At 49.4% G+C, this 12,329-nt stretch overlaps 1 protein-coding gene across 5 annotated transcripts in view; it reads left to right on the top strand.

The window, feature by feature from the left end:
- The window catches only part of Slc43a1 (solute carrier family 43 member 1), a 32,984-nt gene that overhangs the window by 19,713 nt on the left and 942 nt on the right, over positions 1–12,329 (top strand). For 4 of the 5 annotated variants that reach the window (XM_029564932.1, XM_029564933.1, XM_017798921.2 and 1 more), the window contains exons 6-14: positions 898–990; positions 2,487–2,620; positions 4,971–5,149; positions 6,228–6,374; positions 6,461–6,496; positions 6,697–6,850; positions 8,751–8,892; positions 9,148–9,221; positions 10,933–11,056. In XM_029564932.1, the coding sequence (XP_029420792.1) occupies positions 898–990; positions 2,487–2,620; positions 4,971–5,149; positions 6,228–6,374; positions 6,461–6,496; positions 6,697–6,850; positions 8,751–8,892; positions 9,148–9,221; positions 10,933–11,056 (1,083 nt within the window). The remainder of the gene's footprint in view (positions 1–897; positions 991–2,486; positions 2,621–4,970; positions 5,150–6,227; positions 6,375–6,460; positions 6,497–6,696; positions 6,851–8,750; positions 8,893–9,147; positions 9,222–10,932; positions 11,057–12,329) is intronic. The other variant, XM_029564934.1, reaches the window with a different exon arrangement.

Raw genomic sequence — 12,329 nt, 5'->3', positions numbered from 1 at the left:
TTACTACTTGAGACCTCTGGACTGAGCCTCAGCTCTTCTCTCTGTGGCGAGACTAAAGTCTCTTTGTGACGTCCGATGTCCTAACCCTGAAGGACTGTGGGGCCAAGGAGGGATGTTCACAAAGGATGTGGAGGGCTTTGCCCTCCCTTTCTCAGGGCCTGGCTGCTGGACAGTGCAGAACATACAATCAATTAATTCATCACTGATGGGTGTTGTGGCTTGCTTTGCACGTCAGCGTCACCTCCTAGGTGACCCAGCCTGCCTCCTCAGTTTCACCCAGACCTCCCTCGTCTTTCCTTGATTTGTTTTGGTTCAGTAGAACCCATGGGTTGTGGTGTTTGGGCTATAGAGAAGGTTAAAGGTCACCTTTGTGTTACCTGGTCATCCCTGAGCACAGCCTTGCCCTGGCCAGAACAGGGGAAGAAAGTCTTTAAGACACTGTGAACTTGAGTATCCTTCTTTCCCTCTCTGCCTCCATTTTGTCATCTTTGACGTGAGTTAGATTCGAGCAGTATTTCTTAACTCCTGTTGATGGGTTATTCAGAGATGTCACCAGATAAAGGGGCTCCATGAACAACAAACTCCAGCAATCCTGGGATGAAACCAAGTTAAAATTTGTCTTTGAGGATACTTCTGGGAATCTTTAGGTGCTCAAGTACATTGAGAGTGTCAGAGGGGTTCAGAATGACTATGCCCCCCCCATATCACAAATGTCACTTCATATGATGTGCGTAAGGAATCATCCACGACAGGGACTTTTCTGTAGGCTGCTTGGGGCTCACTTTGAGAAATGCCAGACTAGAGCCAAGCTTTCTCCTGGGGTTCTGGGAAAGGGGAGCCCTGGATGATGTCAGAATACAACCTGCTCTCTGTTAACCTCCTCCTCTCCTTCCACAGCTGCCCAACATGTTTGGGAACCTGCGCTCTACTTTCATGGCCCTCATGATCGGCTCCTACGCTTCTTCTGCCATCACGTTCCCTGGAATCAAGGTATGGAGTTTTCAGTGGGGCAGAGAAGGTCTTCTGGGATATCTTTCTCTTTTCTTTTGTGCATGTGTGGCAGAGAGATGTGCAAGTGGGCTCACCCATGTTCATATATGTGTTAGCCAGAGGTCAACCTGGGCTGTCTTTCTCTATTGCTCTCCACCTTATTTTTTGAGACAGGAGCCTGGAGTTTGCACTTTCGGCTAGAATGTCTGGCCAGTGAGGCCCTTGGGATCCACTTGTCTCCATTCCCCTTCCCACTCCAGCACTGGGTTCCAGATGTACACTGCCATCCACGTGTGATGGAGATCCAAACTCAGGTCCTCATGCTGTGCAGCGAGCACTTTGCCTGTTGAACCATTTCCCTCATTCCCTGGGCTGTCTTTTTGCCTTGACTCAGGGACTGAGGGGGTGGGGTGAATGGTGGTCTTAATGCCCAGGAGGATATTTGGGATATATCTTCTGGCTGGTGAGCGACTTGGTTCAAGATCACAAAGTGAGTCTATGCCAGGGTGGATCCTGGTTAGGCCAGCTGGGTGGATCTGGGAGCTGGAGGCCTCAGCTTCAAGGTCCATCAAGTAATCAAAGCACTGTTTCCACAGGGACACAAGTAATCAAAGCACTCTTTCCACACAGCCGTGCTATTGTTTCTCAGACTCACCTTGAACAATTACTTTGTTAGTTTTGTGAGCACTTTTGCTTATCTTTCCTAAAGGAGTTTGGAGTGGACATGGGTGCACTTGAGGGGCCAGATTTTATCCCCTAGATGTTTAAGGGGGATGGTCCTTTGGAGCTCTGTCCTGCCCTAGGAAGAAAAGAACCCCCAAGGCCCAAGTTTCAGGAAGAGCGGAGGTTTCTCCCAGGCAGTGATCAGAACTCTGAGCAGGAGAGTGTCAGAGAGGACAATTAGAGACACTTCTCCCATCAGAGGGGCTGACACATTTGCACAAGATCCTAGTCAATTCAGAACCTATTTGTTCTGGAGTTAGGAAACTAGCCCATTGCCCAACCCCCTGCAGTGGATACACCTGTGTGTACTTGGGAGCAGCAAGATAAGGTTTCTCTGATTGAATTTACCCCTCCCACAGAGAATGTGCTAGCAAGGGGCAGGCTAAACACACTTGGGCCTGGGAAAGCCAGAGCATTAATTTCCCTCAGTCCATAACAAGAGGTGACATTTTGGTGTGAAAATCCGTGTATTTATGGAGTCATAGGTGAAAATGGTCATGCCTTTTCAAGGTCTTGGGAGTCTTCCTAGACATGCAGAGTAAGTCTCAGATACCTTCAGCACTCTGTAGGAAGGATGGCCCATCTTTAGTGAAGCTTAGGTGAAGGAGGAGGAGGAACGACAGGCTTTCAGGGTCTGGCTTTAATGTCTGACTTCAGTTCTCCCACCTGCAAACTGGGCACAAGGAAGAGGTCTTAGTGGCCTTAGGCATAGATTCTGCCTTGGTGGGGATGGGACAAAGTGGCTTCCTCCATGGCCTGCCCTTCCCCAACAGCTGATCTATGATGCTGGAGTGTCCTTTGTGGTCATCATGTTCACCTGGTCTGGCCTGGCCTGCCTCATCTTTCTGAATTGTGCTCTCAACTGGCCCTCAGAAGCCTTTCCTGCCCCCGAGGAAGTAGATTACATGTGAGTGTCTGGGAAGAGGTTGGAGTGGGAAGAGGGGACCCTCCACGCCTCCCATGGTAGTAGGTGGTTGAGGCCAGGGCTGCAGTGATGTGTTGGTCAGAATCAGCTTTGCTGTTAGATCTGGATTTGGAACTCAGCTTTGCAATGGCCTCAGCCCTCTAGCTCTGCTCTCTGTGCAGTGGTCCTGAGCCACCTGCTCACAGGTGCTTTTTATTCTTATTTTTTTATTTTAAAAAAATAAAAAATTTATTATTTTTATTTTATGTGTATGCATGTGTTGCCTGCATGTAGGTGAGTGCACCTGTGTTGTGCAATGCCTGCAGAGGACAGAAGAGACTGTCGGATCCCCTGGAACTGGAGTTACGGACAGTTGTTAGCTGTCATGTGGGTGCTGGGATTCAAACCTGGGTCTTCTGCAAGAACAGTCAATGTTCTTAACTGCTGAGCTATCTCTCCAGTCCCCTTTTAAAAAATATTTTATTTATTATTTTTATTTTATGTGTATATTGTTTTCATGTAGGTAGGTGCACCCATGTTGTACAATGCCTAAGGAGGTCAGAAGAGGGTGTTACAAATAGTTGTTAGCAGACAGTTAGCTGCCAGGTGGGTACTGGGAATCGAGCCCAGGTCCTCTGCAAGAGCAGCCAGTGCTCTTAACCACTAAGCCATCTCTCTAGCCCTTAATCTTACTTTTTTTTTTTTTTTTTTTGGTCTTTTTGAGACAGGGTCTCCCTGTAGCCCCAGCTGTCCTGGAACTCACTATGTAGACCAGGCTGGCCATGAAGATCTTCCTGCCTCTGCCTCCCGAGTGCTGGGATTAAAGGCGTGTACTACCATGCCTGGCTTTAATCTTACTTTTTAATTTTAATTTTTTTTGGAGACAGATCTTTCTGTAGCCCCAACTGCCTCCTGACATCTGAGATTAAAGGCATGTGCCACCATGAGTGGGTACCGGTGTTTTTCGTAAATAATAGAACTGGTTCGTAGAACTGGTGGTCAAAATGTGCTTTATTATTACTGTTGATATTCTTTTTCGTTTGTTTTGAATTTTTATGAAAACTTTATTGAGAATTTCATACATGTATATAAGGTTTTTGATCAAATCCATGCCCACTCCCTCCCCTCCAACATTCCCCCTCTGAAGAGGTAACCCTAAAATCTTTTAAGGGTTAGATAAAAGCTCCCAAATACTTTTGACATTTTTTGCTTTTGGAACAGAGTATGTTGCTGACAGGCCCAAGGACATTTTGACTTTTAGCTGAGAAACTGGCTACATTTCTTTGGGGTCTTTATACTCTAACTGCCTAGCCAATTCCTACCTCCTACTCCTATCAGCCATCCTCTGAAGGAGTTACCCAAATTGCCAATAGGGAATTGGGACGCAGACCGCTCTGGCTTCTTCCGTGTTGAACAGGGATACGGGGTGAGGCAATTGGAGTACCCCTTCAGTGGGTCTATCTAAAAGACGCCCAAATTGCATAACTCTTGCCTCTAATGGGAGAAGAAAGTCCTTGAATCACGAATAGGAAATGTGAAGAAGTAAAGGCAAGAGTAATTAGCATTACAAGTTCTAGACAGGAAACTAGAAAAATGTCAGAACAGGGCAATTTTCAAATGTTCATATGAGAGTCCATTGGAGTTTCTTGACAAGGGCTTCCAAAAGCATCCCTCTATTGGGTTATTCCTCATTTTTCTTTTGTCTTCCAAGGTTGGATGTTGATATTCTTTCTGGTTTTGGAGATGGAGATCAGGGTAGGTGTCCCCCCAAGAAATAGCATTAATTGTTATGTGACCCAAACAAGAGGCTGCTAAGGAATTATTAAGCATAGTACTTTTTGTGGGGAACAACCTGAATGCCAAATTTTGCCAGTCCTATTTCAGTTCAGCAGAGCAGGGGGTGATGATTCATCATTAACACATTGGGTAATGGTCATATAGTTGACATGTATAGAGTGCCTACTGTATACCAAGTGTTACACTTACTCTCCATACCATTCTCAAATAGCTGTGCAAAGTAGATTCTATTACTAACTCCATTAACAACAAAGCAGCACAGAACAAAGGGATTTTCCATGGGTGGCTGAGCCAGCAAGGATTGATGCCACCTTTTCTATGGAAATAGCTTAAGTGAAAAGGGCTCTGCTGCCCTTCATTTACCAGGCGTCTGTATAAGCAGGTGCCTGGACCAGACTCAGAACAACAGAGACAGATGCTGCAGTAGGAGCCTGTTAGCAAGCATGTCAGTGCTAGCTAAAGGGGTGCTCAGCACCTCAGGATAGACCCTAGTTGGCTGCCTAGAGGTGGGCTCTGCATGGCTAGTTCTCACGTGCTCTGGCCTGAATGTTGGCAGGAAGAAGATCAAACTCATCGGTTTGGCCTTGGACCACAAGGTCACAGGTGACCGCTTCTATACCCACGTGACCATCGTGGGCCATCGGTTGAGCCAGAAGGCCCCCAGCCTGGAGGAGGGAGCTGACACCTTCATCTCATCCCAGGGTATTCCTAGCACCTCAGAAAAACTTCCTGAGAGTGAGTGTCTAGTCAGGTATCCAGCCTTGGGGAGTGGGGAGAATGCATTCTCATCCCTTCTCCCCCTCTGTGGGGGTTGTAGATGGGGAAGTCAAGCTCAGTAAGGTCTGGGAAGTTCAGATGCAGGGCTACCCTGCTGGATTCTCTAGGTGAGGGTAGGAGGAGCTTTCAGCATGGGGCAGGATCTTTTGACCTGTGAGGCTGCTGGTTTCTTTGTCCCCTACCCTCCCAGCATGTTGCATCAGGCACAGCTAAGCCTGGAAACTTGGAGGCAGGGCCTTCCAACTCTGGCAGGCTCATGCCCCCTACTGGCCATAGGAAGAGATGCACCAACCTGCTGGCCACATCCCACATGCCTTAGGACTCAAGGACTTAGCTTCATGATTAGGGAATGGAGTGTGGGCTTTGGAGTAATGAGGGTTTGAGTCCTGCTTCCCATTGTGTGACATTTGTGGGACATTTGTCCTTACTCTCACCTTCCTCATCTCTTAAACCATCACTGACTGCACCTACCTAACAGGGAGGTTAGCTGTGCAGATGGCATGACTCCATGGATAGGGCAGCTCTTTAGGTAGTACAAAATGGGCCCAGCTATAAGACTAGTTAGCCCCCTCCCTATTCACTTAGGAGGATGGTTAAGGGCAGAGGCCTGACCCAGAGTCCACCTGTCAGTACAACCTTGTGAGCTCAGGCAAGTCATCTATCTGCCTGAGCTGCAGTTTCCTCACATGTAATGTGGGAAAAGCCCATCTCAAAAAAGAAAAAAAAAGTAGTAAAGAAAAGGTTGTTGCCAAATTTGATTCAGTGAGATAATACATGTCACGTGTGTGGGTCATAGCAACTGCTTCAGAGAGACTGCTAACACAGGAAGCATCTAAAGGTCACCTGAAAGTGTTCTATGGAGGTGGTTACAGAACTGGGCAGGAGCTTGGAGGCAAGTGCTACTGAATCTTTTTGTCTTTGAAGAAACCTGGTCCTATCCAAAGTTACAAAGTAGCGCCTCTAGACCCTAATGGACTGGGATGACCAGGGAAATGGAAGGTCTGGGGGCTCCTCCCCACACCCACTGTCTCCCCAGAGTCCATCCCCTTCCGCAAGAGCCTCTGTTCCCCCATTTTCCTGTGGAGCCTCGTCACTATGGGCATGACCCAGCTGCGGGTTATCTTCTACATGGCCGCCATGAACAAGATGCTGGAATTCCTTATGACGGGTGGCCGAGAGCATGGTGAGAGCCTGCTGAGACCCTGTGAGGGGGGAACTGGAGGGTCACCTGGCCCAGCTCCCCTCACCATGTCTCTCCTCTACCCACAGAGACGGATGAGCAGAGACAAAAGGTGGCAGAGACAGGTAGGGAGAGGAAGGCAGAGCCCTGGTGCGTATCCATGCTGCTGTGGCCCAGTCCTTGGACTTGGATTTGCCCTCATGGCTCTGGGGTTCTGAGAATCTGGGTCCAAGGAAGCTGTCGGGGCACTCTTTTCTCTGCTGGAGGTGGGTGGCAGTGCCCCCTAAACTGTTAGCACACTGACCCCACTTCCCTTCCTGCCCAGTTGGGTTCTACACTTCCATCTTTGGGGCCATGCAGCTGCTGTGTCTTCTCACCTGCCCCCTCATTGGCTACATCATGGACTGGCGGATCAAGGACTGCGTGGATGCCCCAACTGAGGGTGCCCTGAGTGAGGGTGCTGCCCTTGGAGATGCCAGGTGACCCACAGGGATGATGCTAGCAAGTGGCCAGGCTTGTGTCTACTGCACTGTGTTTCATTCTCCTAAGAGCCCTGGAAGATCAAGGCTACTGCCCCATTTTGCAGACGAGGAATCAGGCAGGAGGAAGCAGGACTTGCTTGTAATAGGAATAGCTAACCCTGAGGGCTGGCTCTGCACTAGGCACCTTGCTCAGTCTTATTGAGTCCCACAGTAGCTTTCTGAGGTGGGTTCGTGATGGTCCTCACTTGACAGATGAGGAAGCTGAGACCTGCACCATTAAGAAATGTACCCAAGATCACACAGCAGGCTTCTGAACCTGTGTCAAAGTCTACACTCCAAAGCCAACTTACCTGAGCATGGTGACTTGTGTCTGCCATCCAAGCACTCACAAGGCTGAGGCAAGGGATTGCTGTGAGTTTGAGGCCAGACTGGGCTACATAGTGAGTGCTAGGTCAACTTAGGCCACAGAGTGAGACCCTATTTCAAAACAACCAAAACGAAATAAAACAAAGGCTAAGGAAAGGGAGGACTGGTATATTAAACATCGATTGGTGTGTATTGCATTACCCTGTCTTCAAACAACAGACGTTGACTTGTGTGGTTCTGACCTGGGCTCTCGTATAAGGCTGTGTTCTATCTTTTGGTCATAGCTGTGCTATCTGAAGTCCTGCCTGGGTTGGTGAGCTTCTTCTAGGCTCAACAGTGTGACTGTGGGCAGGAGGTTCAGAGCTGCCCACGTGGCCCGTGTTAGGACAGACTGCTTTTGATAAGGCAGCTGGCTTCCTGACAGCAAAAGATCAGAGAGAGGAGAGAGCTGAAGACACAGACTGTTGTCTTTTATAATATAATCTTAGGAGTGACATAGTACCACTTCTGTCAGTCTGTTGGTCACACAGAGTAAGCTTGGTGTAGTTGGGGAGGAGTCATCATGGACATCTTGATGGCTGAAGGCCACAACTGGATCTTGAACCCAGTACTACTTGCTCATTTGTGAATCCAAATAGTCTGTTTGCCCTGAGAAGGTGGGGGAGGGGGACACTAGGAGAAAAGGCATCTAAGGATGAACGCAGTGGCTTTCTTCAGCTCACAGTGTCCCAGCCTACTGGGTGAGTAGCCTGCCCTCATCCCAGCCTACTGACCTCACTCCTGGGCTGGCCTCAGAACTCTTGGTTTTGCCTTCTGGGCAGTCAGGCCAGGAGTCCAGAGTAGCACTCGCTTTTGTCCAGGCTGGTGGGTGACTTGGTGCAAGGACCCCCTCTCCCATCCTCCATCTTCCTTCCCACCTGTGAACTTTGGACTTCAGTGTGCATGAAACAGTCTCAGGTTTCGTGCCACACCAATTCCTGAGCTTCACTTCTGGGCACTCTGAGTTTTAGGGATAAACAGTGCGTTTGTATTTCAAGCCTCTTGCCCCCAGTTGGTACTTGTCTAGTTGTTTGCGGCGGGGGGTGGGGGGCACACTTTGAGAAACAGTTGGAGAAAGGGTTTTCTTTGTTCAGGTGAATATGTGTGCTTGTACATACATGTGCACATGCATATGGAGATACCATCCACCTTGATTTTTGTTTTTGAGACAGGATTTCTCACTGGCCTGGAACTTGTCAGGTAGGCTGGACTGACTGGCCAGCAAGCCCCCAGAGATCCACCTGCCTCCACAGCCCCAGCGCTGGGATTACAGGCACATGCCACTATGCCTGTAATTTTTTTTTACATGGGATCTAGGAGTCTGAACTCAGCACTTCACCTACTGAGGTATCTCCCTTGGTGGAGAAATGGTTTTCTGCCTTTGCTGCTTTCCTAGGTGTGAAGGTACAACAGTAGGGGGTGGGGCCGGCTGGTAACCAAGGAGCTTCTAAGGAGTTCCAGGCCATGGCTCACGACTGCTTCTTTTCCTCAGGGATGGGGCTGCCACCAGGTTTACCAGACCACGCTACCGCAAGATCCAAAAGTTGACCAATGCCATCAATGCCTTTACCCTGACCAACCTTCTGCTTGTGGGTTTCGGCATCACCTGCCTCATCAACAACTTACACCTGCAGGTACGTACTTCCTCCTACCTCCCTCCACTGCCAAGACTCATCCCGTGGGAACACTATCAGCACCTGTCTTCTAGAAGCATGTCCTTTATCTTCTGTTCCAGGTCTATTTCCTGGTATTTGCAAGAGGCATGCCTAGTAGTAGACTTAGGTTGGTGGGGGTCGGGTCAAGGCAGGAATGTGTAGATGGCTCTGCAAGGCCTGGGTCCCTCATCCCGCTGCCTTGGTCTCTCTGACCTTCTCTTTCTTGGGTTTCAGTTGGTGACCTTTGTCCTGCACACCATAGTTCGTGGTTTCTTCCACTCAGCCTGTGGAGGTCTCTACGCTGCAGTGTGAGTCACAAGGGCCAAGCTGCCTTCCAGGGGTTTGCCTGCATAGCCAGGGACTCCCTGCCAGAGCCAAAGGGCTCTGACTTCTCCTAATTCATCCCCCTCTCTGCTCCACCTTGGATTGACTTGTCAGAGGGGGTGGGGTTATGGAAGCTTGTCTTTTCCCTCCCCTTGAGGACTCCCTCTCATGACAGGGAGCTGCTCACAAGTAGCCTGCCCCTCTTCACAGAGAGGCCAAAGTCATGATGTCTTTCCTGCAGAGAATGGTAGAGCCTGGTTTGATGAACTTTTGGCCCTGGGGCTGGGTTGTGGCCTCCCTCCCCATGCCTCCCTTTCTTAGCTGTGGTTGTCCCAATGAATAGCTCCAGTTTCCTTCTCTTCTCATTTCAACTGCAAGGCACTTCAGTGGATGATGTCATACAGGGCCTCTCTCTGGAAGGTACTGGGTGGGGTGCTTGGCTACCATTCCTTGTAGTCATCTCAGCACAGGGCAACCCCTGCATTCTGTTACTGTCCAAGCTAACACTTTGAGGTTGTCCTTGGTGTCTTCTTTCTGCACACTCATATCCAGTGTATCCACAGTCCTGCTGGCTCCACCTTCCACATGCTCCACATCCACCCTCCCACTTCAGCCCCACTCCAAACCACTGCTGCCTTGAGCTTGGATCATTGCAAGTCTGCATCACCTCTAGCTTGTGCCTTCCTCAGTCTACCTTTAACATGGTCTACTTCACTAGTTAGAACTCAAGTCTCTTCACATCACTTGTGGTTTCTCATCTCCTCTTGCTCAATTGAGAGTAAAGGTGAGGGGGCTGGAGAGATGACTTAGCTGTTAAGAGCACTAGCTACTTGCAGAGGACCTGGGTTTGATTCCCAACCCCCACATGGCTGCTAACAACTGTCCTTAACTCCAGTTCCAGGGGATCTGATGCCCTCTTTTGGCCTCCATGGGCATTACATGCATGCAAAACACATTTTTTTAAAAAAGTAAAGGCCAAAGGTCCTAAAGGTCTGGACCGAGGACCTTTTGTCATCTACCTGCCCCTCTCTCCCACTCCCTCACTCTGCTTCAGCCCTCACAGCCACCTTGTGCCTCAGAAACCCTAAGCATGTTCCTTACTCAGGGCCTTTGCATTTGCCGGTATCACTAGAACATTCTTCCTTCAGATACGTGCAAGGCTTGCAGCTTTACCTTCTCACCTTCTCCAGGTCCCTATCTAGCTATCTCTTGGTGGGAGCACCCCTGACCATTTCACCTTCATTCGTAAGCTCCTGGCCCCCATGCATGTCTCTATTTAGCCTTTCCCCTTAGCTCTTAGCACTAAGACACTATGTATTTGTACTGCTTATGCCACCTCTGCAAGATGTCCACTTGCTTTATTACTTTATCTCCAGCACTTAGAACAGTGCCTGGCATGTAGGAGGAGCTCAGTAAACATTTGTGGAAAGAATAAAGTGAGTAACTCCATGTGGGTCATCCTATCCCTGTGGAGGGACAGGGAGAGGTTGAACTGCCTGCTATTACCACATGAGCAGTAGGTCCTGAACCCAGCCGGCTGGCTCTGAAGTGGCAGACACTTCCAGGCAGGGACCAAAGGGCACATGCAGAGCCTGAACTCCGTCTGGCCAACACAGTGATAATGGGGGCGGGAGTGGGGTGAATGCTGGGCCTGAGAGGGCCTTGCCTCTGATTCTTGCCTGTTCCTCTGAGTAGGTTCCCATCCAACCACTTTGGAACGCTGACGGGTCTTCAGTCCCTCATCAGTGCTGTGTTTGCTCTGCTGCAGCAGCTGTTCTTCATGGCCATGGTGGGACCTCTGGAAGGAGATCCCTTCTGGGTGAGAGCTGGGCTCTGCATGGGAGGCAGGAGGCACTTTTCCTGTTGCTGGAGAAGGGGTAGGGCAGAGGCTGGTATGTGCTAGAATCCCTTACTATTTGCATCTCAGCCTGCAGGTAAACACAGTTCTCCCAGCCCCCAAATCAGCCTCTCTTGACCTGGCCCTATGGGTCTGTTTTTATTCTATTTTATTTAAAAAATGTGTGTGGGTGGGGGGTTGCATGCATGTTCACATGTGTATGTGGTGGGCACACATATTCACATATGGGTGTGTGTGCATGTGTAGGCCCAAGGCTAACATCATCAGGAGTATTCTTTGATCACTCTCTACCTTGTTTGCTGAGGCAGTGTCTCTCAGGTAAACCAAGGGCTCAATGATATGGATAGTCTAGCCAGCCAGCTTGCTTTAGGAATCCCCTTTCTCTGCTTTCTGAGCCCTGGAATTCTAGGTGGGCTGTCACACCCACCCAGCATTTATGTGATTCAGGGATTCAAACTCTTGTAATCATGTTTGCACAGCAAGAGCTTTAGACACTGATCCATCTTCCCAGGCCTAGGATCTGTTTTTATTAAGCTCCCAAGTGAATTGTGAAGAGGCCCAGTTATGATCCTTTGGACTGTTCAGGTGCCTCTGGTCTCATCCATTTGACTTGAAAGAGGCATTCTCTCTCTGCACTCTTGAAAGGGGGCTCCCTTCTTTTCTGGCTTGTGTGCTCAGTGGCAGGGTACTCATTCCTAACATTGATCTCTGCCCCATGGGGTGCCCACACTGCAACCCCACCCCCTGTGGGAACTATGATGGGTTAATTTCTCCCATTTACTGAGCAGTCACTGTGTGCCAGGCATGCTGTGGACCTTTTTTTCACTTAATCTTTGTCACAGTAGATCTGAGGAGGCACTTAGAGTTGAGATTCTTTGCCCAAAGTCACATGTAAGTCACCGAGTAAGATGTGACCTGAGGGAGCTCATGAAGGCGACCTTCCTGGTCTTGACAAGACATCTGTGCGTCAGGCTGTGTATCCATCCAATTCCTTTGACTATGCCCAAGACCCTCTTCTTGCCACCCTGAATGGGATCCCATAGGTTGGCATGTGCCAGCCCTCAGAGGCACCTGACCTGTCCAGATGCACAGTGCAGTTACCTTCCTTCACTCTGGAGAATGCTGTGTTTCAACACTGACCAGGCTATGCCATTTCCTACTCTTCTGTTCTCATCTTAGCCTGTCTGCCAGGCTGCTGAATGTCTTAGATACTGGTGGGACAGCGATCATACCC

This window comes from Nannospalax galili, unplaced genomic scaffold (genome assembly GCF_000622305.1).
Source record: "Nannospalax galili isolate Female #2095 unplaced genomic scaffold, S.galili_v1.0 scaffold337, whole genome shotgun sequence".
Classification (NCBI taxonomy): domain Eukaryota; kingdom Metazoa; phylum Chordata; class Mammalia; order Rodentia; family Spalacidae; genus Nannospalax; species Nannospalax galili.
The sequence above is the reverse complement of the archived record's forward strand: the minus strand, read 5'-3'. Positions and strand labels throughout refer to the sequence as shown.